The sequence below is a fragment of the Fundulus heteroclitus genome, chromosome 13 (genome assembly GCF_011125445.2).
Source record: "Fundulus heteroclitus isolate FHET01 chromosome 13, MU-UCD_Fhet_4.1, whole genome shotgun sequence".
NCBI classification, from domain to species: domain Eukaryota; kingdom Metazoa; phylum Chordata; class Actinopteri; order Cyprinodontiformes; family Fundulidae; genus Fundulus; species Fundulus heteroclitus.
The window spans coordinates 9,850,575-9,876,781 of NC_046373.1; the positions used below are offsets into that span (position 1 = coordinate 9,850,575).

Below are 26,207 nucleotides of genomic sequence, written 5' to 3' on the forward strand. Positions count from 1 at the left end.
TAGCTTTGAGTCTTTTTCTCCTCACATAGGTGAAAGAAAGGCACTCTTTTTAAGTCTCTCACTGCAAAAATAGAACCAAAAGCAAGTAAAATTTTCTTGAAATGAATGTATTTGCCCTTGATTTGAGCAGTAAATAAGATGTTTTGCCAATGGAATAAGATTTTAGCACTTAAAATAGGAACAATTCACCATCATCTTATTTCAAGTCTAATTATCTTATTTTAGGGGTAAAAATACTCATTCCATTGGCAAATAATCTTATTTACCTGCTCAAATCAAAGGTAAATGCATTAATTTCAAGAAAATTTTACTTATTTTTAGTTCTGTTTTTGCAGTGGACCAGCTGGTCACCCGTTAAACTGGAAATTGGAGGATTTTAATCCGTGGATAATATCAGTGCAGCTCTCGTATTTATCGCACAGGTTCGTCTAGAACAGCTGTATTTGTTTATGCTTTATTAACTGATGATAAAATGTAATTTCCCCTCCCACCCACAGAAACTCAAAATACATGAAAATGAACAGAAATGTCTCAGGAAAATGAAACAAGACCCAGCATTTAACAAAGCAGGTATATTTAGTGTTATCCTCGAAAAGTCTATATGTGGTTAACGTTTCATGTTTGATAATATCAACAGGTGTTGTTATTTAATCTTATTGTGGGTTTGTTGAAGGTCCATACTGCGGTCGTACCTGGGACGGCTGGCTGTGCTGGGATGACACGCCGGCAGGTACATATGCCTCCCAGAGCTGCCCCGATTATTTTTCTGACCTCAACCCCAAAGGTAAGGGAAATCAATTTCACTCTCCTAACAATCCGCTCATACTCCATTAGTTAGTACAGATTATTTTAACTTAAAGCAACCACATAGGTGTGCTACCTAATAACAACGTGGCATATTTGTTATCTGAATCCTAGAAATGGCTACAAAGTTCTGTGCAGAAGATGGACGCTGGTTTCACCATCCAGGGAGTAACACGACTTGGACTAATTATACACGGTGTGTTGGCAACAACCGGGAGATATTAAGGGTAATTTCCTCCTTTCATTTTTAACATGACTATGTTTACACAAAAATCAAGCAACTGCATATCCAACAAGACACTGTAATATCAAAACAACTGAGGTACAATTACTGCCATTTTGGCTAGTATCTTCAAAGGGAAATGAAATAAATGTACCTTTTCACCATATTATGTTGGGTTTATTTCTTTGTAATTTGTCAAAAAAATTATGAATGTTCAGAATGCTGTTTTATAGGTTATTTGCAATTAAGTTGAATCAGCATCTGACCAGATATTTTGTGCATAAAATGTAAACAGTTTAAATTATTATGCTTTTTAAATTAATTTAATGATTTTGTAAAGCTCTTAAAATGCTACATGTCAGGTAAGTGATTTTACAGTAAAAATGCAGCATTCATTTCAAAGTGAACTCTTCAGATATAAACCTAAAACTCAAACAGCATTTGATCAATATTACCTGGCCTGTTACAGTGATTGCGCTCTCACCAAGGTTTTTGTTGTAAAGCTGCGACAATGTTATAACACATTACGTTAGGCGCTCATACCTAATTATTCATTTCTAAATCACACTCAGCACTTCAAAAAATCTTTAGGAAACCAGCATCTCACACTGCTGAGGAGATTTGCCTACAAAAGGAGATTTATTCTGCTTCACAAACTAAAAGTATTGCTTTGGACCTGTGGCGTCTCTGCATTTGGGGCCAGGCCCCATCAGATGTCGTTGTGGAGCTCTATGTTCGCAATAATCAGTGGGACATTATCGTTCTTTATAGAGCGATATTGTAAAAAAGGCCGATTCCCTTACTAATAAAATTCTGTTAGAAACATTTGTGTCTATATATCTAAGTCTGCCAGAAAACTAACCAGCTCAGTAGGCTAAATCCTCTTGAGGCGCCTCATATCGGGGCCGGCCCACCACGTTTGTTTAAATTAAGACCCTCTGAAATCGCAGTAAGCATGCTCAAGACGCTCTCAGTGGACAACCATGGGGCACAAATCCTTTGGCCCCAAGCTCGGATCATCCAATCAAAATACTCGAATTGCACACGTTACGTTTCTAGTGTTTGTTGTCCTTGCTGGCTCATTGGAGGATCGATGTGAATATTTTCTGTTCACTAACTTAATATTATTAGTGAGCCCTTATTTGTAATTTTAAGTGTTAATTTTTTTATTACATTTAGCTTATATAATATGGCATTTCTAGTGAAGTGGTTTATGCTAATTTATTTGTTTTATTTAAAATTTATCAAAGTCAGGTTGTATTTATCACAGAAAAATTAGTTGCTGCTGATGGATGTTGAGTTTTTGTGCCCCACTTAACTTATCATGCCAGAGACACCACTGCTTTGGACAATGTTATCATTCATGCCTGTTGTGATGCTAATACATTTTAATTTTTAATCACCATCTCCCTATGGCTGTGGTGTGTGTTTTTATTAAGATAAAACAAAGCAGAACCACGGTTGATTGCAGAAAATAAAGCCACGAGGCACACTTTGACATTTTTTAGTGTAAGGTGCAAAGATTTAACCGCACCCTGTCGCGGTTCTCCCAGTTCTTTACCCTGGAGAAGCGGTCTTCTTTTATTGATGACTTCTTAAGTAGGAAAAGGACCCTTGATGCAGAAACTATACTTTAATACATTTAATCTAAACAAGCCAGAGGAATGGTAAATCTCAGTAGCCTACTGGACTCTCATATTAATCGCGATGCAGGAGAGGGTCAAAACAGGACGTGCGGGCTTCTATTGATCATTTACATCAGCATTACATAGAATCTAGAATATATACTCCCATGCAAGGGATCGTACCCATATGACATCATTGTCCCTCGCACGGCATCGGTGGATAATGTCTCACCATATTCTGGAAGTGACTATGCTGACCTATTTTCATTAATCAGTCCATTTTGTCCAATCTAAGTATGCCAGTCTGTGAGTCCTCAGTGTCCGAAAGTTATCTGTTGTTTCCCAGTAACTGCTTTCTGCAGCTGTAATCTCATAATCTTTAACAAAGGACTCAGACGATGCGTTTTATTTGAATCAGTAAAACTGTTTGAGTGTGATGCGTGGCTTGGGCTGAGTTGTATAACCTATAAAGTGTCTCCCATTTGCATGGCACTGAGCGCTGAAGAAACTCTTAAATGTAAAACCCTGTTCATAGAATCGTTCTTTTCCACTCTTTCCATTTATTATTGATGTAAAAAGGACATGCAATGCACTCTAGCAGTCCTGTGTTACATTTTTAGAAACATAAGTGTCAGGATAGACGAGCTCTCGCAGTGATCAAATTGCCGGAGCCTAGACTTGTTAATTAGGAGGGGCGGCTTCATTAATGGCAGAATCATTTGGAAATTGCTCTTCTGTAAGCCTTTTTAGAAAATCACCAACAATTTTCAAGTGGAAATTGTGAAAGAATCAGAGTTTATCTTGCATTAAAAAAGAATAGCAACTATAAGCCATCATTCATTACGTTACTAATTTGCTTTCTAAATAAAAATCCAATGTTGAGAAGCGGGGCAACTGTTATTCTCAATGAAACGCCTCTTCAAAGGAGCATCAAAGCAGCACAGATATGAGTCAACTCTTCAGCTAAAAAGTTTCAGGACAAAATCTGAGTGAAATGAGGATATGAGGCTTGTGGTTCTTGGTAAATTGGACAGGCTTTCTAATCAAGTATTTTCATGCACAGTTGTGTGATCACTAGATTGAACTAAATATATGGGAAGACTGTCATTTAGACTTGGTTTAGTCACAGAAGATTTTCTAAATAGTTATCTTGGTCAGCTAACTCAGCTTAACTCCCTGCAGCATTAGATTGGTCGTATGACAATATAATATAATATAATATAATATAATATAATATAATATAATATAATATAATATAATATAATATAATATAATATAAAATAAAACATGCCTGGCCAAAAAAAAGTCTCCACCTTGGGTTTGAATAAGCAAATAGGTCCGACCTTCCTCTTGGATAATTACTGCATAGGCGATCAGCAGCTGGCAACAAGTTATTTCACCCCAGCTGATGAGTGGCTTCTCATTTCTTCAACAACCACGTCGAAAGACACATCCTGTGGTTGTGGAACAGATGTTAGTCGGTTTAACAAGGGTCAAATCATTGGCAACGTCTAAGGAGATTGCAGTAACTACTGAAGTTGGAGTGAAAACCGTCCAACGTATCGTTAAAAACTGGAAGGATGGCGAGGAACCGTCGTTTCTGAGGAAGAAATGTGGTCGGAAAAAAAGGGATCGGAGATCACTTAGACATTTGGCCCAATCAAATCACAGAAAAACAACAGTAGAACTCTTGTATGTTTGATGGTGAAAGAAAGAGCATTTCCGCACCCACAATGCAAAGGGAACTCAAGAGAGGGACTGAAAAGCTGTGTAGCTGCAAGAAAAACACTAATCAGCAAGGCTTACTGGGAAAAATAGCTACAGTTTGCTAGGGAGCATAAATATTGGACTGGAGGACTGGATGAAGGTTGCGTGATCTGATGAGTCCAGATTTACCCTGTTGTTCCAGAGTCATGGGTTTGTCAGGGTAAGAAGAGAGGCAGGTGTTACACCAAAACCTTGGTATACTTTAATAGCTGTACCCCTCCTCTGTCGACTAATTACCTTTTTTATGACAATATCATTTTAAAAATCTATTTTCATCATTTAAAATTATGTAGCATACATTGTAATGTGGTCGATCCTGACTCTATTTTTTGATGTTGTAATGCTGTTAATTTCACTCACATTTAGGCAACTGCGCAGTTCTCCAGAGATCCTGAGATGGAGCTTATCAGCGAGGCCACAGAGAGTCCAGAGGTTCAACAAAAGGATCGGGAAGTTGTGCGGAAAAAGATCCTTGACAGTCAGTACAAGTGCTTTGAGAAAATGAACCGAGATCCACCTTACAACAAATCAGGTAGAGAACAGCCACTGATGGTAGTTTAACCCTTTTTCCGCTTCCTCTCTGTGAATCACGCTGTTTTCTTCACGCCACAGGTCCGTACTGCAGTCGCAACTGGGATGGCTGGTTGTGCTGGGAGGACACTCCAGCCGGAACGTACACGGCCCAAAACTGTCCCAACTATTTCGACGACTTCGACCCCACAGGTATAGGCACGAAGCTGGAATCTGCTTTTAAAGATCGCCTTAACGGATCAAGCTGATTTACTTGCTGCGCTGCTTGTTTTCAGAGAAGGCAACAAAGTACTGTGGGGAGGACGGGCAGTGGTTTCGCCACCCAGATACCAACAGGACCTGGTCCAACTACACGCTCTGCAATGAAAACACTAAGGCAAAGCTAAAGGTGATTTATGAAATCGCTGTTATAAATCTACTGCATGGTGGACACAGTGGAAATTAGTTTTTTGTTCTGTGGGGTTTCTGGCAATTTAAGTGTGTGTAGTTGGGAAGAAATTACATTTTTATGGCACACGTACTTGCCAAGATTCATTGCTCTGTTAAACTGATGTGACACTGCAACAGCAATGTTTACAGAAGAACAAAGATTAAAACACAAATTGGTTAAATGCTCCTGATTGGCTGCTTATACTCCACTGCCTCCTTATCTCAGAGACACGGCGGTCAGGCCCGGGAGTTTCTGTTTGTCAGGGCAAACAAACTTTATATTTATCGGAACAAAACAATAAAAAATTTTCACAGCTTTCTGTCCCTTGGGCTGTAAAGGCAGAAGCTCCTAACAGCCCAGTAGAGCCACTGCCAGGGTGAAAAAAAGGAGAGTCAAGTCTTTTTTTAATCAGGAGTAGCACCTGGCTGCAGCGACAGACGGCAAACAGCACATCTCACATAAAACTGGACCTAGATGTCACGTAGCTCTGCACAACACATTGCCCGATGTGTTGTGCGTACTTTGTTTTTCCAAACATGCACATTTGGAGACCAAGCCCAAAACAGACACAAGATTCACATGCACATTCAAGTGGGAATAAAAGATCTAAAGTCAGCCTTCAATGACTGAGAAAAAAGTTTGCGACACAAATTGTTGGTCAGAAAACAGGTACAACTGAGAACGGACACGTAACAGTGGGGTTAAAAAGTACAAGTAGGACAACACAAGGTACAGATGATTGTACACAGGAGACAAGTCGGTGCAGCTGAAACACATTAAGGTGAGGTAGGTAATCAGGACAGCAGGGAAAACGGGGAACAGGGACTAATGTGTTGGAAAAATAAGGTTAGTCTGGAAAAATTGAACACACGCTATCACAATATCAACGATGCATAGATTCCATGCAATTATTTTCTATTTATTTTGTACCAAATCTCAACAAGGCACTTTACAGGGTCAAATTCAATCAAATCATACAGACGGAATGGTCAAAAAGTTTCCTTTATAAGGAAAACCCAGCAGATTGCACCGAGTCTTGACAAGCAGCGTAGAGCCACAGTGGACAGTCGTCTTGTGGTACATTACTAAGTCGTGTATTTCACAGTGAAGGTGAGAGCCCAAATAATCTGGTGCAAACTCTATGATCTGTAAGGATGACAGTGTGGCATTAGTGTTAGCCAGCAAAAAATTGTTATGTTGCATAAATGAAATGAAAGACGTCCTCAAGCTAAAGACAAACCGGTTCAATTTGTTTCCAGTGCAGATCGGCTCAGATGCAGCTGATATGGAACCAGTTTGATCCAGCCAACTAATCTTATAGTCAGATCTAACTGCATATAATTGATGTATGCTCTGCTAATATAAGTCAAATTCAGTTGATATTGTTCAATCAGGAAAAGGTTTTATATCCATTGAAGGCCGTCCAACTGCACTGAGTTGTTGACTTTGCAGCAATTGCTCATCCTGAGCAAGCATGCGGTGACAGTAGAGAGGAAGCGCTCAGTTTCAACCAGAGGGAAGCTACAGCACAACCAGGCTGAGGATCCACCTGCGGCAACCAGCTGGGGATGGGGAGAGTAGGAAGGAGATCCCTAAACACACAAGCAGTGGTCCATGAGTGTTTTTAATACTCATTTATTTTTAATTAATAAAAATTTAAGCATGAACAAAAAAAGTGATGAGACTAGCCCCTTCAATGGGTTTGAAGGGGCTAGAGGGAAAGAAAGCCTACAATGATTGTAGGGATTATTTATATTTATATTATCTATCAATAATATTATTGTTGTTAGGGGATGCAAAGTGGCGCAGTGGGTAGCGCTGTTGCCTTGCAACAAGAAGGTCCTGGGTTTGAGTCACCCCTTGGCCTTTCTGCATGTTCTCCCTGTGCATGCGTGGGTTCTCTCTGGGTACTCTGGCTTCCTCCCACAGTTGAAAAACATGACTGTTAGTTTAATTGGTCTCTCTAAATTGTCCTTAGTTGTGAGCCTGAATGGTTGTTTGTCTCTGAGTTGCCCTGCGACAGACTGGTGACCTGTCCAGGGTGTCTCTCGCCTGGTGAACACAAGATAGGCACCTGTGAACCCATGAGGGATTAAGTGGGTCAGAAAAAGAATGGAAATTATTTATTAATTTTGTTGTTTTTTTTTTGTTTTTTGCTATAGTTGACTGGAACATTGGAGTATGACAGTCACAAAGGACTGCTTGGATGCACTAATTACTCAGATAAATGCTATAAAAGGCAATTTATGCCAATTATTTATCTGGCTTGTTGGATGGGTTTACTGCTCTTGATGCCCAAACAGACTACAACTAAAACAACTAATTTGCTATTTTTAAATCTTCTCTTATCACTTTTTTTTCCTCTGTGGCTTTTAATTAACTCTGAAATGTAGCCTTTTATTATTATTATATTATTTTTAATATTTTTATAAGTTTCTTTTAAAGTTCAATTGTAGTTGGTCATAGATTTATCGTATTTATGCTTGTGTGTATAATGTATATGCATAATGTTTGTATTAGTTTTTATCAGTGTAAAGCAATTTGGACAAGTGTTTTTTTTATTAAGTGCTTTATAAATAAAGTTGTGTTATATTGTATTGTATAAACATTATGTATATATTTGTTGGCTGTGACCCAAAGCTTACAAAAAGTGGTTATGACATTGTGATGAAAGGCAAGAAAAAGTCAGGAAAAATACACTACAGCCACTTAGTACTTTTTATTTTTAACAGTTATTTTAATTATCTGAATTTTCCTGTTAACCAACACAAAAAAGCTTCTTATCCACAATATGAATTCTACTCATTTAGTTCCTAAATTTCTAGGTGTTTCTTTTTAATTTCACCAAAATTTGAACCATATTGCAATAAAATACATTCAAATTATTTTAGATTTTTCACCATTTTGAGGGAAGCAGTAGGTGATTCTGCAAAATTCCTCACAAGCAAATGTTTCAGCGCTTAACACAGACATTTTTGATATTTGCTTACAGTGCCTCTTTGCAATGACAGATGCGGCATTATACAATTATTATTGCTTTATTTACTTCTCCAACCTCTCCAACATCTAACATAATGTCTGTGTTTGTTTTTCACAGTCAGCTTACATCCTGTTTTACATGGCTATTGTGGGCCATGCGTTATCCATTGCCTCCCTGCTTATCTCTCTGGCCATCTTCTTCTACTTCAGGTAATTGATTCAATTCAATATTATGTTCCTGTCCTGCATATATGAATCAATTAGGATTAATTACCTATGGTTCCGCCCACTAAAGGTCAATAATTTTCATCATCGAAAGTAGATCAGACAGATGCTCAGGGGGGAGCGCAGGTGGTGTTGTTACTTAGTCAGCGAGAGCAATATTCTGGTTTATGTAGTCAGCATAATCTTCTCTGTGCTTCTGACCAAAGTAGCATAGTTAATGGGTATTTAAATGCTCACCTCAGAGCCATATGCAGAAGGTTTTGCAGCTCTGCATGTTTTTTTGATTATGATTAAGTTAACTATTCCAATAAATGTCTTTTTTTTAACTGGCATTTCAAATTATGCAAATCCTTTAGGAGATGCGTATAGGTATTAGTACTGCTGCTGCCCTAAATTAAAATGGGATCATCTGCCTGAAATTGGTTGATTTGCTCATGCACATATAATTAGAGCTGGTGTAGTCTGCAGCTGTAAAGGAGTCGGGATGTCTGCTGAATGCACTGGTGGATTGCCTCTTATTCGAAACACATGCACCTGAGCGCATTCCTCATTATGAAGGTTCACAGAGATGAACGGCATTTTTCCCAAAGGGGAAAAGTCCGCAATCAATTTAGATTATTCTGCCTAAATCCATATTTGTTATGGTTCAGAAAAACAAAACAGATTCCTGGAAGAAATATATAATGCTAAAGAAGGTAGGTACAGGAATGTCTGCACTTTATTCTATTGAGAATTTATCTGCACTTACTCAAAGGCAGAATATTAAAATGTCCAGTTTTAATATTCCAACTGTTTATACGCAGTACAGATCAGTAGGCCTCATTTAAGGAAGGTGCAAAATAGCAAAACTCAGGGTCAAAGTCAGCAGCAAACATCAAAGTCCTGAAGAAAAACTTTTATTTCGACACAAAACTGTACATCTGCTGCCAAAACCCTTCAACACCAGAAGTCTTCATCTTGTATTATTAGATCCAGATGTTAAGACTACAGCGTGGTATGTGGTGGTGTATCGCCACACCAGTTATTTACAACTCTTAAGTCATGGCTGTTGGATTTTTCAGATAAAGGTATTCAGGTTCACTGTGGAGACACAGTTTAGGCGGGAGTGTAATCCAAACACTTCAGGACAGGTGAAACTCTAGGAAACTCTAGGTTTTCGCCACACACACACACACACACACACACACACACACACACACACACACACACACACACACACACACACACACACACACACACACACACACACACACATCTATATCGATATCGATACACAGCCATATATTCTAGAAATTTTAATATTATTGAAAAGGTTATTATTTCAGCCACTCGGTTCACTAAGGGAAACACCATATGTAGATCATAATGATGTTTTAAAGCCTTTATTTCTGTTCATTATGTTTTTCCTCCTCCATCAAATAAAGACACAGCATTTAAGATTAGAATATTGCATCAGACCAATATAAAAGGGACAATTTTTCATGCAGACATGGGGGCTGAATGAAATGTATGTCTGCTTAAAGCTTGTTTTTTTTCAAAGGGTACTTTTAATCTGACAGGCCTCTTATAAATGCATATTCTAATTTATTTACTATGACTTTATATGCATGTATGCATTCAAAACGTTTATCACTAAGACTCTGACCCACTCTTGACACAGATGCATGACTCAATTGCTACGGTATGCAAATCAGCTATTTTGTTTTTAGGTGGCTCTTCTATGTGACTGCCTCAAGAAATACTGAAAAATCAGCATTTCTGCCTTTGTTGAGGTTAAATGAGGAGAAATTATTTTCTCTGCAGTATTTAAATTGCTTTTTTTTTGCACAATTCCTAGCTACAACATGTGCACAACAACGTGGAGGTGTATTTTGCATCGATGCTTTCACTTCAGTTATAATTGACCTCTCTTCTCAGCAGCAAACACTAAGAGGATCCAGCTTTTTCAGCTAATGCAAGAAATTAATTTTGGAATAAGCAGAAGTATTACTTTTGTCTTGTTTGATGTGGTGTTTTTCATTTTTATTTTATTTTATTTATAACTTCAAGTATGTCTGGATGTTGACATCCAACATTTTAACACAGGAGTCTGAGCTGTCAAAGGATCACCCTCCACAAGAACCTGTTCTTCTCCTACGTGCTGAACTCTGCCCTCACCATCATCTACCTCGTCACCGTGGTCAACAATCCCAAAGTGGTTGACAGTAATCCAGTGAGTAGATCTTTACCCTCCGGCCTCTGTCCATTTCAGAAATACCCTGCTTGTGTTGTCAGACACCCTCATATCCAGTCATATTCAATAAATCACAATACGGATTCCCATGAAGCTTGTCTTTTAGATTAAAAGTATGTGTTAAAGCAGGTATTAAACATACTTTTCATCTAGTCAACATTTCTGTATTAAAATTGTTCTTTTATTGGTCTGATGCAATATAATGTGATTTTGTTAGCTGTAAGTGGAAAAATCATCATAATTGTAAGGAATAACGGCTAATAAACACCAGTCTGTCTGTAATTACTCTAAGTAACGTAATTGACTTAGTGAATTAAGTTACTGAAATTAATTAACCTTTAAATTATATTCACATTTATTGATTATGACTGTGGGTGGGCTTCTTGTGGCAGTTTTCTTCACCAAATGAAACAAATGGTGAGGGAGATTCCATAATCAGATTTTTTGGTGTTTTTTTCTTTTCAAATAGAGGGAAAACTCTGTGTATAAAAAAATAAATGATATTTCCATATATTGAAAAGTGATCTGATTTTAAGTCATGGTTTGGTAAGATAGATAATTTGATTTTTGATGTACGTATTTTTTAGACCATAAGGTGCACCGGATTATAAGGTGCACGGTGAATTAACGTGTCAATGTGTGTCTTTGTCCGCACATAAACCACACCTGATTATAAGGCGCATTAAATATTCTTCCCAAGTGTGTAATATAACTCCGCCCCTCCATGCATACAGCTCTCTCCTGAAAGCTATCCATCTCTGTTGGGAGGACAGAGTAGTTGGACTACACTGCCTTGTTTCTACCATAGGGCCAAAATAAACATAACTTTTATATTGAATTAACTTACTTAGTTTATTGTTGCTAGCGCGTACTCCAGGCGAGGGCTGCCTGACATGAATGCACTTCTGGTTTAGACATTACAGTCAGGCAGTTTTGTAGACTGCTCAGGGGTCCGATAGTGACAAAGTGTACCGTAATACCCCGAATGTCCATTGAGCGGAGCATTGTATGAATGAAAAATTTTGACATTTGATTTTTCAGCACATTGTACCACATAAAATCAGTCAGTAAGCACAATGGTAATCATATGTAAGGCGCACCCTCAATTTTTGAAAAAATTTAAGGATTTTAGGTGTGCCTCACAGTCTGAAAGGTATGGTAGGTGGACAGGAGCACAACAAATATTAATTTTTTCACAAATGTTTTAATGTAGATGTTAGATACATATAGAGATATGTAATAGTATGTAATAGTTGTGATACATAAAAACAGCCACTAATGGTGTAGTTTCTCCCTTAATGAGCAAAAAAAGGAATACTTGGACAGACTGAAAATACACTAGCTTCTGTGTATAATGCTGTGTTGTACTTAAAACACACTTTATGAAGACCTCAGTCTTAGCTAAAGAAAATGAGTGTTAATATTTTGCCTTTAAATATATGCATTTTGTTAATTCATTTCAGGTGGAAATTTTTATTTTACTTGTTTAAATAAACAGGTGATTGATTATTGATTTTGAGGGTCCTCTCTAGGAATGCTCATTCTTTACCTTTTTTTATGGATGCTTTCCTTTTATGTCTGTGTGTTATTTGTGTATTCTGAAATTCAAAAATTCATTATGGTTACATAATTACAATAAAGACTCCTGGTTCTGATTCTTGATTATTTTCAAACCTATCTTTGTTATCTCAAAAGCTAGACATCAGTCACTTTAACCTAATATTTTTTGTTTAATGCAGCCATATTAAACCGAAGCGACTGTTGCATTTAACAAGTTAAATGCCATCATAAGAATCAAACATTATGTGGGCATAGCAACATCTGAAGAGATCATCCAGGAAGTTGAAACTTTATCCAACATGGATCTTACAAATGGACAATGCATGCAGATGGACTGGTTACAAAGTGGCTCAGGGACTACAAAGTCAATGTTTTGCAGGGGTCATCACACAGCCCTGATCCAAGTCCCTTGGAAAAGTTGTGGTCAGAGCTGAAAAGATGTGCATGTGAGCAAGGCGGCCTACAAGCCAGACTCAGCTTTACTTGTTCTATTAAGAGGAACGCCTGAAAACGTGTTCAAACCTGTGAGGACCTTGCAAGATGATACCCCGCACATTGGTATTTTAAAGGTGAAAATTTAAAAAGGAATTTCTACCACATACTATGAAAATGTATGTAAACGTCAGAATTTCATGAAAGTCTTGGACATCTCTAAAATATTTTCTATTTCCAGTTAGTAAGCTGAAATAATTTTGATAATCCTGACTGACCCAGAGTAAATCAGGAAATATTTAGTCTCGGTTTATGCAAGAGAGTGAGGATAATAAATTGTGTTTTAGGTGCGTGTAAACACATGGTTTAAACTGAGGATGAGAAATAAATAAATGTATTATCTTTGAACATTAGATTATATATTTCGCCATTTGAAAAAAAATGCTATTAGATGGTATCTCCTAAATGATTCCATATGTCCAATTAAAGAGGACAGCCTCAGTTGAAATACAATTATACCTTGCAAAATGAAATGCAGACTTACAAATTATACATAAGGGTATTTATGTATTTAGTGTGCGGTATTTTTTTTTTTTTTACATTCCTCTCCTTTCTGCTCTTGGAGTTGTGCAGCTTCACCGAAAGCCGACATGAAGTCTTAGGAACTCCAAGGTCTGCTCAGGCAGAGGTAATAAATCTGTCATATAGGAATGTCTCGCTATCAGGGTTGAACATAAATTTGTCTGTTCGTCCTTGGAAATCAAAACAACGGAAGCCCCACAAGCCAAGTGCCAACTGCGTCTGCTTCTCACAAGGTGTTGCTGAATTTCTGCAAACACACACAAAAAAAGAATTATATTGTCTTTGCTTTTAATGTTGACCCAAATAAAACTGAATGCAATAAGACTCTCCAAGTTATAAAGCTGATGAAATATGTAATAGAACCCTCCGTTAAGACCAAAAAAAAAAAAAGACTAACATGTAATATTTGGCTAAATTTGTTTAAAGAAGTAGTTCAGATGATCAAAGCACCTCAACAAGCAAGAGGTAGGAATGTCAAATTTGGCTCACAGTCCTCCCAATCCCATCAGACCCTTCCTGCTTTCAGCTGAAGCATCTCTTTCCTGAAAAAAAAACTACAATTAGAAACACTATAGAGCCTGCCGAGGCTGCAGCTGGAACTGAGTAGGTTTTTGAAACTTGCTGCTGCTAGTGGCTTTCGCCAAATCTCCTCAGCTCACACACTTCAGAAATGTATCCAAGAAGCAGAAAAAAAAAAACTGACAACCCTCATCAACAATGTTTGCTCACGTTGATAATGATAGGTGCTGCGTGTGGTGGCTCCCCTTTTTCTAATCCCTCTCTGTCGACATTTGTCAAAAGAGGTTTGGATTTGGACTGTAACTCCGGTGTAGTCACGATGGTCAAGTTTTGCTCGATTGCTGCTGGATGTCAGAAATGAAATTAGTCACCGTGGCTTTGCTTCTCAAAAACACAAAGCGAAGAAATCGGGAGCAACATGTTTGGAGTCAAATGCGCCAGTTGGGAAACATTTTGAAATTAATTGCTGCCAGAGTGAGATGTATGAGCCTGCGTTGGGGGGGTTGTGATTTAGGAACGGGGGATTGTAGGAAAGATTTGCTCTTACCAAGAAAACATGCTTTTTCTATTCTCTGTGGTGTGCTGATACAGAGTCTGGTTTGGCATGCCAGCAGTGTGGAGGATTTGAGCCCCAAAGCTTCTCTCAAACCAGGGAGAAGATTTAACTCATAAGACATCTAGATAATCTATAGCTGTTTTGTTTTTTTTAACCAGAACTTTGCAGACCTTGATATGCAACTACCATGTAACAGATGTAGGAGTTTTAACCCTTAGATGCTGATAAGATGATGAATAAAGTCCTAATCTGTTTATTGAAGATCATTTTCAAAAGTATTAGGGTAAAGGAGAGTGGTATTTATTGCTTCAGTTCTTTGTAATTTTCCTCTTCTATCATTAGCTTATTGAAGGGCAGTATGACAAGCAACTGTATTGTATTGCTGCTAGACGGACTTGGGAATGAATCATTTATATGAAGTTGGCTGAACAGTGGCACAGTTGCAGCAAGTAGGTCCTGGGCTCAAATCTTGGCCTGAGGATGATCTCCCTGTACATCTGTGGGGTTTCTCCAGGTTCCTCCCACTGTGCCAAAACATGTCTGTTAGATTAATTGGTCTTTTCAAATTGCCCTTAGGTGCCCCATGAATGTTTGTCCAGTGTTGCCCAGTGATAGACTGGCGACCTGCCCAGGGTGTGCCCTGCATCTTGCCCTTTCTCCGCCGGAGATTGGCACTAGACCACAACCCCGAACCCTGCCCTAAACGACCCAGCGTAGATAAATGGATATAGACAATGGATGGAAGTTGGCCTATTACAGAGCTCTGCGACACTCCATCATCATCAGTAAACTGCCATAATTTGACACTATAGCAGGTTTAGAAAGATAAGAAATGCTTTTTGCTAATTGTACTTTGCCACACTGCCCCCAGGTATTCCGGTGGTATTACTCTGTTTGTTGCCTTTGGATAACAATCACCAAGCTCCCTGATGATGTACTCAAATACCAACAAAATGAACACAGATGGCAGACAGAATTTTCAGATACAGATACATCTTTATTCTGTGATTAATGCATACACTATCAAGAAATTTTACTTTTGGTATATATATATAAATAGTCTTTTTTTGTTAGCTTTTTTGTTTATTTTGATGTCAAAAAATAAAAAGGGAGATTGTAAGGTGTGAGAGTGAAACTTATTTGTTTCACAGCAATTTAGGTGACTACTCAGTCAAGGTTTTGATTGTGTTCATTAGACAGACAGCCTGAGGAGTTTTTGAAATAGCACTCTGTAGCACCGACCTGATGGTGAAAATCTAAATGATGCCAAGTTTATTAATTAAATGGCAAGTTAACTGCAAGGTTTGTGCACACACACAAGGAAGTTTGTGTGCACAAACTTTGCAATTACCTTGCCATTTTGACTTTGGTTCCCCTTTGCTCTCATTTAAAACATTTTATGTACAAATATACAAATAAGCAAAATAGAAATTGGTTTACAAAAATGTAATATGTACACACTGTTTCTGCAAAAGAGGAAGAAATGGCTGGATTGGTGCAAATAAGCATGATATCGATCTTGGCACTATGATTGCTATGTGTTCATCAGATTGACATCCTGAGGGAAGAAAATATTCTGTGGTGGCTGGTTTTTGTAAATAGCGCTCTGGAGCACTGGCCAGAAGGTAAAAGTCTAAACAGTTTGTGTGCAGGATGTGTGGGGTCTTCCGCGATGTTAGCTGCCCTTTTCCTGACCTTGGACTTGTAAAAGTCATTGGTGGAGGGAACCTTGACGATTCTCTCTGCAGACCTACTTGCATGTTGTAGTTGGGAACTGTCCTGATGAGCCAAACCACACTTTGAAGGATGTGCACAGAATACACTGAATAATGGCAGTGAAGAAGATGACCAGCAGCTCCTATGGGAGGATGTACCTGTTAAGGTTACCCACAAATTATGGTCTCTGCTGGGCCTTCTTCTGAACAGTGTCTACGCAGACTCAGTGTTGTTGAGGATAGTGAGGGACGGGAGTGTTGGGGTGCTCTCCGGAAGGCCACCGCCATCTCCAAAATCTTGAGCGGGTTAAGCTCCAGGTGGTTCTGAGGATTTCATAAACACAGACGTCAGGGCGAGAAACCTGTAGTCATTCAACCCCATAATAGTGCCTTTATTGGGGACTGAAATGTCGGTGGAGTGTTTGAAACACGAAGGAACCTCACACGACTCTAGAGACTTGTTGATAATCCGAGTGAAGATGGGGGCCAATCAGTCAGCACGAGCTCTTGGACATGAGGAGGAGGCATTGTCAGGTCATGGACGTTCCCTGGTCTTTTGGCACTGAAAGAGCCTATTAACATCTCCCTCAAAGGTCTTAAATCTAGGTAGGGGGTCTTGGATAGAAGGGTGGTTGATGCACAGGGAGATTTGTGTGAGAGTGGGATATGGACGAGTTGGCTGGAGGTATTTCAAATCTACAGTAGAAGCTGTTAAGGTACATAAACACTAAAAGTGCGCATGCACAGCCGGCAAGTGGAAACTAACAAGCTACATGCATGCACACCGGCGTTACGTGAGCGCTGATTGGCATGTGGGACAACCAGTAGATAAGATGATGTCCCTGGAACTTGAGGGACAGAGGGGGGTGAGAGCAAGGACAAAACTTTGACAAATCCATGCCCTTCAGTGTCAATGGCAGTGATTGGTCAGAGTTTTTACAGGCCTACAGCTCCCACAACAATCTTCCTTTTTTAAACCTCCTTTTTCTGAATACATAATGTATTAACTACTTTCTGGATGGAAGGACCCAGTATAACAAAAACTGTTTCTGAACAAGATTACCAACTATAGGTTTAAAGGAGCAATAAGAAAAAAATCATTATTTTAGATAGAAAGAACTAAAAAATAGTGATGTGAAGAACTAAAGGTAATATTTCAGATGGACTATGGTATGATGTCACACCATATCTATGTTGTTCTCCAGTCTCTTGTTTATATACCAGGGCCTGTACATGTGCATGTACGTGCATGTGAACAGCTGCTACTCGGGGCTAAGTCCCTCCCTCTACCAAAATTTTAGCGTCAGAGCAATGCAGAGTTCGAGCAACATGGCGGAGAGCACCATCAGCAGATCAAAATGTTGTCTTGCTAACAGCAACAGTTATGAGTTACTCACATCTTCACTAGAAATGTTCCTCCAAAAGGCGACGCTGTTTTGACATGTTTTTATCATTTACAAATATGCGTATAGGAGGCGATGCTTGAGAAGGGAAAGGAGGGGCCGGGTGGCAGCTGGTGTGAAGGTAGAGAGGCACAGCTTATCACACATTTTCATCTTGTTTTGGTCTACAGACAGTGCTCACGAACCAACTAGTGGTGAAATATTGCTTATTGCTCCTTTAAGTGACAGTTTCAGCAAGCTTAGTCTGGTCAGTGGTTGAAGCTTCAAAGACAGTTTAATGTGTAGTCAAAGGAGGCCTATAACATCTGCTTTGACTCATCAGTCCACTTCCTAACAGTCCTGAAGCTCCATCTATATACATCTGTGTATGTAACGTTGAACACTTAGCTTTGAATAATTTTTTTAACCTCTCTTACCATTCGCCTGTCTGTACGTGGTAGCAAGTTCAATGTTAGTCCTTTTCTAGCTTAGTTTGTCACCGTCCAGTTGTTCAGAATTTCTTTCTTTTTTTCTTTTTCTTTTTTTTTGCTCTAACAGTAGATAGAAACAAGTTTAGGCTAGTGGCCATTTTCTTACTGCCATTTCCTCAACTCAACAAATAATTTTTTTTGAACAAAGTATACCTAATCCTGCACAAATTTGAGTTGTGAGTGAGGAGAACAGTTTAGTTTGACCTGTAAACGCCACCCCCGACTGGTTTTACCCCATGACAAACACTCGACATACACACAATCCATTGGAGGAAACAAGGCTTTCATCGAGGGACTCTTCTTTGTTTTCTTTGACATGAATGGCTATGTCTCGGATAAATTAATTTACAATGGGAATGGTCAACACTTACAGGCATGCCATGCTTTTCTGATTACATACCCTGTGATGCACACTGCTGGAGGAGCTGCTACTTAGCAAAGGCTCCACATCTCATAGTGTCCTTGAAACAATACGGTGTTGTCCCTAGTTTGCTGCTTATTCCAAAAAAAAAAAAAGCCTGGAAAATTAGTCAATTGTTATTATGAATATAGATGGAACTCATAATACATTGTGGAAAAAGCATTTTTCTTATTCAGACAAAGATAAATTCAGGTATAGTTCCTTTAATGGCATCTTCTCTTGTCTTTCTCATTTTGAACAGTGGCTGAAAAAAATTAGGCGTCTCTGGCACATTAGTTAATTAACCAATTAATTCACTGATTATTACAGATAATTCATAAAAACAAATGGGATCAATAAATCTAGCATTACCAATCTGACACAAACTAAATAGAAAAATAAATTTCCACATTTTCAGTGAGATTATCACACCATGAAATTTAGCTCACAATTTTCAAGCTATGACCACTGAACATGAATTAATTCAGTTTTAATTAGTATAAGTCATTTATTACGGTATGTAAAATTGCACAAGCTGCCTATATGAGACCTTATATGACTAGAACATTTTAGGCAGTTCTTTCTGTAAACTGATGTTTTTTTTAATACACCCATCAGGACAGTATACTGTAAGTTAGATTGACTGGGTGACTCAAATGTGCCCTTAGAGTGACTGTGCATGGCTGCTTATTTAGTGAGTAGGCCATGACATAGACTGGCAAACGGTCTTGTTTGCACTCCGCCTTTTGGCTGAAATCAGTTCCAGTGCCCCCGCAACCCTGAGCAGGATTAAGTGATTTCAGAAAATGAGAGAGCAAGTAAGATTTTCAGCACATTCAGTAATTTCTAGTGTTTTTCTGACAGACAGTGGAAGAATTATGACTTGTAGCACATCCACAAGTTTGTTGATAATTATAACATTAGCAGACTGTGGTTTGATGAGATTGACATGATAATAATATGTCATTAAAGTCATCACTTCTTATTGTAATGACTTAATCAGGGAACAGAAACCATAATGAGATATGCTGTCGTTTTGTTGCATTGCAGTGGTTTCATAAGTACAAAACCACATAGTTCTCTATAAACTACTTTCCCAAGTTCTTTTTGTATTGTGCAACAAACAGAGTCTCAGAGCACTCTGATTTTAGAGCAAAAAATCCCAATTTTCAGCTCAACTCACATCCAAAGGGGGTAAATGAATAAACGTCTTTTCAGCCTGGGAAGCATCAAGGCTGTTAATGATTGTCTGCCAAAAGCAATGAAACGTCCCATTAGATATTTTTTTTTTATATCATGCTGAGATGATGTTAGGAGTGTTTTAACGAAAACATTTTTGTACAAATAGTGGTCTGCAAAAATATTAATTTCTCTTTAACGTTTTACATTATGTCAAGTTAAATTCAAATGCGCTTTAGCGGAACTTTATGTTGCAAACCAACACAAAGTACTGCATAATGAAGTAAAGGAAGACGATACATGGTAACACATTTATCCAGATAATTTTTTTTAGATCCCCAAGTAAGAAATTTGGATTACTGCCTTTCACAGCAATTTTAGATCCAAGCTTGGGGTACGTGTCTGCTACAATGACAGACTATGCAAAATAGCTCAGGCTCATTCAGATTGAATAAAGTGTCTGTAAACAACAGATGTCAAGAGTCCCAGACCTGATCAGATATAGCCTGGGCTTGGTCTTTCTGACAAATGAATATACTTTGATCTAAACTTTCCATTATAGTTCTGGCTTTATGTTTTGGTGGCTCTCCTGCTGGAAGGTTTAACCTTCATTCCAGTCTCGGGTCCTTTTCAGCCTCTAACGAGCTTTCCTCCAATATTAGACTGAATTTAACTCCTGCCATCGTTCCAACAACTCTGACAGCGAACTCTGTAGTTTTCTCCAGAGTTATTGTTGTCTTCTTGGCTATTTAGCTGAGTAATGCTCTCCCTGGCCAGCCTGTCAGTTTAAGTTTGCAGTTGTTAGACCCTTTTGATTTTTGGATAATGGCTTGAACAGTGCACTGTGAAACGTTCAGAGCTTGGGATTTTATGACATAACACTGCTTTAGGGTGTATTCACACCAGGAATACCCATTGGTCCGCTTGTTTTGTCTGGATTAAGAGGGGAAATAAACTCTGGTCTATTTAAAGTGGACCAAATGGTAGGTGTTAATACTGTACACCCTAGGTAACATCTGAGGCAATCACAGGAGAGCAGTTTTTTTCCTTAGATTAAATAAGACATAGGTAGACTTTGTTTACTAAGTCGGTGAATTTTGAAACCATTGGTGGCATTAGGTTTTGTTTGGTGATTTCAGAGTAAAGGGGGCCAAATACATTCGCAAATTTACAAATAGAAATGCTGAAAACCATGTATCATTTCCACTTCACAATGATGTTCTGCTTTGCTTCACTTTCATGGAAAATCCCTGTAAAATACTTTGAGGCTGTAAAAATGACAGAAAGTGAAAATGTTCAGCGGGTGTGAATGTTTTTGTAGGGCACAAGTACAAATCAAACATGGCCAATAACCAGTTCTCATATGTTTATACCCTCCTTGCAGGTTAGCTGTAAGGTCTTGCACTTCTTCCACATGTACATGTTGGGATGCAACTATTTCTGGATGCTCTGTGAGGGGATCTACCTGCACACCCTAATCGTGGTGGCTGTGTTTGCAGAGGAGCAGCACCTGCACTGGTACTACCTGCTGGGCTGGGGTGAGTTTTTTGGTGTGAAGTGTACGTCCTTCTGTGGTGTAGTGGTTTAAGTCTTTGGCTTAAATTTAGAGGGACCAAACTCTTCCAATTCTGTGTGCAGGTTCTAATGACTTGCTGTGGTGAGCCCTGAATAAGGGAACAGCTGAAAACCCTTTCACATTCGTGCGAAGCGTGTTATGCACACTAAACTTAAAACTAGATGGAAAACTACCATGATTCTGCTAAACAAAAAATGGACAGGATCTAGTTTTATTAGAGTTTTATTTCAACTACAGAATGTAACAGTATGGACAAGCTAACATTTTATAAACCTTTCTGTGGGTTTGTTTTAATATAAGTAGTTTCCCTTCCCCTTTTTGAACCGAAATTGTTGAGCATGGTTTGTGAAAGGAGCGAACAACTGTCACCGTTTTAAACATTCAAATCTTTCTGATGCCTCACAAAAGGGTCCCTAACCCTTTGACCTTGACATTCTGCCTTGTTGCAATTACAAACTAAAGTGTATTTTACTGGATGTGAAAGACCAACACAACACAGTGCACAAAATTGTGAAGTGGAAAGAAATTGACACATGGTTTTCAAACTTCTAAGCAAATAAAATCGGAATAGTGTTGTGCAACTGTATATTTATTTATGTTTGTGTGAATGTATCTCCACTTCCAATGTTATGCCGACGACGTCCAGCTTTATGTCTCCACCAACTCCATCACCCCCGCCACTTACTCCTCTCTCTCAAACTGCCTGGCTGACATAAAATCTTGGATGCAGACCAACTTCCTCAAACTTAATTGTGACAAACTAGCCCCCAATCCCTCAATAAAACCACAGACCACAGTTTCCGCCTCACCGTGGACAACTCAACCTTGTCTCCATCCCCCCAAAGTCGCAACCTCGGAGTCATCTTTGATAATAACCTGTCCTTTAACATCACATAAACCAAGAGAACTGCCTCCTTTCATCTCAGGAACATTGCCCATCTCCATCCATCACTCTCTTTCTCTGCTGTGGAAACCCTCATCCACACCTTCATCACCTCCAGAATTGATTACTGCAACAGCATCCTCTACCAAACATCATCCAAAACTTTAAATAAACTACAGTACATCCAAAACTCTGCTGCACATCTGCTAACCCACACCTGCACCCGTGATCACATCACTCCTGTCCTCCAGAAACCCCACTGGCTCTCGGTCCCACAGCATATAAAAATCCTCACTCCTCACACACAAAGCCCTCCATAACTTTCTACCTCACTGATCTGCTCCATCGTCACAATCCATCCCGCAGCCTCCGACAGATCCTTTTCTGTAGCTTCCCCCTCCCTTTGCAACTCCCGCCCCAAACACATCCGAGGCAGCAGTGAGTTCCACACCTTCAGATCTCTGATAAAAACACACATTTTGAAACTTGCTTTTAAAATTTAGCTCAGTGTAATTTGTTTTGTGTTTTAGTGCGTTTAGTGTACTATTTCATACTGTTTTGTGGATTAGATGTACCTTTTTGGTAAAGTGTTTTTGACTATTCAAAAAAGCGCTTTTAAATAAAAAGTATATTATATATATATATATATATATATATATATATATATATATATATATATATATATATATATATATATATATAGATAGATAGATAGATAGATAGATAGATAGATAGATATAGAATTCCCTATTCCTAAATGCTCTCCAGTGCAACCAAGTGCCTTTTAAAGTCATCTGGTTAGTAGATCAAATCCAGTGAATGATTCCACCACTGTGTAACTTTGTCTAAATCTGCAACAAGCCATGGAAGGACATAGTGGTGGCAGCATCATGCTGTGGGATGTTTCTCTTCAGCATGAACAAGGTAGCTGGTTGGAAGTTTATTGGAAAAGGAGAGTTAAATACATCAGAATTCTAGAAGAAAACCTGTTGAAGGCTGCAAACTGGGTCAGGGATTCAACGTCCAGCAAGACAACTGTAACATTGAGCCAGAGCTAAGATGGAAAGGTTTAGATCAAAGGGTATACATGTGTTAGAATGGCAAAAATGTAAGTCTGTAGATATGGAAAACTGGCATAAAAATATGCCATATCTCTGCATTCAGACCAAACGCGATTTGAGTGTCAGGGGTGTCTTGTTTACATTCAGAGTCTATGGCGGATGCGTCAAGAGGTCCTGCGGCTTGTTTCACCCGTTGGGTGCAGCGTGTTTTGAGATTTCAACATCTGAGCGTCCATCCATAGAATTGGAAATGCTGAACTTTTGCAGCTGGACGCGGAACATCAACAAATCAGAGACTTCACTATATGACGTAGTGGCGCATTTTCTGATGAGACAAAAGGACCATGAAAAGCTAGGAAGTCGACAATAGAAGACAAACTGATTGTCGCTGTTTATGCCCATCCTGTTATCTATTATCAGTCAAGCTATCACTACAGAGACCATAATAGAAAGGACTTTGCCGGGAGGAGGATTAGCTAGGAAGTTAGGATGTTGGGTAAGTTATGAAAACTTTAACCAGAGTAAATATTTCCACAAATTCAGGGAAAAGAGCAGAGTGAATCCTCCCAATGGACGTTAGATGAGTCTGCCCATACTTTGTGCCGAGCGTCAAAAATGCTCTACACAAGCGTCTAAGTTGAGGCATTGGACGCTTTTTTAGGTGCTGAATTCACATTAATTACTGCAAAGGGTGCTTCTACCAAGTATTGACTTGGAGGGCCTGATACAAGTACAGATATTTACGTCTAACTTTTTATTTCCAATTTACTCTTCTGCGCCACATTGGTCTGTCACAGAAACTTCCAGTAGAATGCAATGACGTTTGCAGTGTCAGCGCAACAAAATGTAAAACAAAACATGAAAGGGATTCGAATACCTTTGCAAGCCCCTGCACATGTGTCTTTGCAAGTGTGAGTGAAGGAAAGTCTTTTTGTCAGGTCCATCTGTAGCTGATCTGTTGCAGAGCGCAGTCGGTGTGTGAAAATAAACTGTGCATGAATTTTTGTGTTTGTGTTCAGAAAAAAAAAAGTTAGAAAAAAATGTGAGCCTAGTGTCCACTGGAAGAATTTTAAGTTGAATGGTAATGTCACAAAAACACCACGTGGCTTCGCGTTGGTCACCAACAGAGTTAAGTTATGATAGAAAGACCTGTGAGAGCAAAGGTAAAAGATATTTATAGAGGAACACCTCATCTTCTGAAGAAGCTGAACAAAGCTGATGGATGCAAGATAATGAATCAACATTGCTACATATGGTTCTCTTTTCCCCTTCTAGGCTTTCCTCTGGTGCCCGTGTCCATCCACGCCGTAGCAAGGAAAAAGTATTTTGATGACAAGTGAGTAATGTTCCATAAAACCTGTACAAATAAACAAAGAGAGGTTTACGCATGTGCTGCGCCGCGCGTGGAGGAGCGAGAGCGTGGCGATCGGTACACATATGTGTTTTCATAATGTGTGTGTTCGTGTGGATCTTGGGCAGCGAAACAGCACTGACTGAAATGTTGTTTTTGTTCTTCTCTCTCTCTCTCTCTCTCTCTCTGTAGCTGTTGGATGAGCGTTGAGACCCATCTGCTCTACGCAGTACACGGACCTATAGTGGCAGCCCTTCTCGTAAGTCAGCTGCTTCCGTTCAGTCTTTCTCGCCGCTCGCAGCTTTCGATGCGGAGTGACGTTTGCTTGGATTCAGAGTCGATGTTTGCAAAACTTTCCTCAGGTCAACCTCTTCTTCCTGCTGAACATTATAAGAGTGCTGGTGACAAAGCTGAGAGACACTCACCGGGCAGAGTCTAACATGTACATGAAGGCGGTGAGAGCCACCCTGATCCTGGTGCCACTGCTCGGGATACAGTTCGTCATTTTTCCCTGGAGGCCAGAGAACCGTCTGGCCGGCGAGGTCTATGAGTACGTCATGCACATACTCATGCACTACCAGGTGGGTACCGAGCAACAACATTGATCTAAATTCCTATTAAAGTGCCAGATACAGCAGTAGCTCAGCTCGCAGGTAATTCGGCAGAGCATTACAAATCATGATAGGGCCGCTATAATGCTCTGTGGAGCAAGCGAGGCCATTTCAGGCAGGTTTCATGAATATCATAGTAGTAAGACTGTTTTCTTCCTTGCTGTTGTTGAAATTTTAAGTAGAAAAAAAGTTCGGCAGCATTATGCACTTCTCAGAAGTCAGAGGTCAGAGGTTTACATACACGTGTGTCTAATAGGTTCGGAGCTCCTTCAAGATTTATATCAGTTCTTTCAAAGTAGAATAATGGTACCAACACAACTTCAAAATAACCCCACAGCTTGATGCTGCCACTACCATGCTGAAGCAGTTCATTCTGTTCTCTAAACATATATCAAACCATTTTGAATTTATCTATATGGAAAACTGAATTAAATATTGATTTCTGAATTTGACTTGAGTGCCTTGAGATTAAATTAGTTGTGAATCGGCAGTATGGAAATAAACCAAACTGAATGACTCTGGTTATTTTGACTGAAGAGCTCAGTCTTTGCTAGCTTAGACATCTTTGCTAGCTTAAACGTTTGCTAAACCAGTTTCAGTGCCTCTTGTATTGTAGTTTATTTTGTTGTCACAGAGTTTGAGCGGGAGCTGTGCTTACAGACAACGTTATCCGTCGAAAACCATTAATGCAATTTCCAACACAGTTCTTAAAAATTGTTGGTCTTTTAATAATAGTATTAAGAAATCCCTCTGGAAATGCTGTGCACAACTGCCTCTTCTAGCGCTGGTGTTACCAATAACATCAAAGATCAGTTGGTTGGAGATTACGAAACATCCACAGATACTGCATTATGTTTAAACACAAGATTAATAAATATGTTATTTGTTTGGAATGGTATTGAGATCGATAGCACTGCATGATCTGAGTGGTTCCGCTGTCTCAGTGTTGTGATTCCTCCACAATAGTTGAAATCAAGCAGAATTAGTAACATGTTTTCAAGCTAGCGCTCTTTCATTTCGTGAGTTACCCGTTTTCTTCTTTTAGATGGATGGATGGATGGATGGATGTATGTATGTATGGATGGATGGATG

At 39.1% G+C, this 26,207-nt stretch overlaps 1 protein-coding gene across 2 annotated transcripts in view; it reads left to right on the forward strand.

The window, feature by feature from the left end:
- The window catches only part of calcr (calcitonin receptor), an 89,230-nt gene that overhangs the window by 54,434 nt on the left and 8,589 nt on the right, over positions 1 to 26,207 (forward strand). For both annotated transcript variants that reach the window (XM_036145033.1, XM_012860193.3), the window contains 12 exons: positions 498 to 570; positions 674 to 784; positions 919 to 1,031; positions 4,786 to 4,951; positions 5,032 to 5,142; positions 5,226 to 5,338; positions 8,478 to 8,569; positions 10,670 to 10,796; positions 21,018 to 21,171; positions 24,429 to 24,489; positions 24,697 to 24,763; positions 24,867 to 25,085. In XM_036145033.1, coding sequence (XP_036000926.1) covers positions 498 to 570; positions 674 to 784; positions 919 to 1,031; positions 4,786 to 4,951; positions 5,032 to 5,142; positions 5,226 to 5,338; positions 8,478 to 8,569; positions 10,670 to 10,796; positions 21,018 to 21,171; positions 24,429 to 24,489; positions 24,697 to 24,763; positions 24,867 to 25,085 — 1,407 coding nt within the window. The remainder of the gene's footprint in view (positions 1 to 497; positions 571 to 673; positions 785 to 918; positions 1,032 to 4,785; positions 4,952 to 5,031; positions 5,143 to 5,225; positions 5,339 to 8,477; positions 8,570 to 10,669; positions 10,797 to 21,017; positions 21,172 to 24,428; positions 24,490 to 24,696; positions 24,764 to 24,866; positions 25,086 to 26,207) is intronic.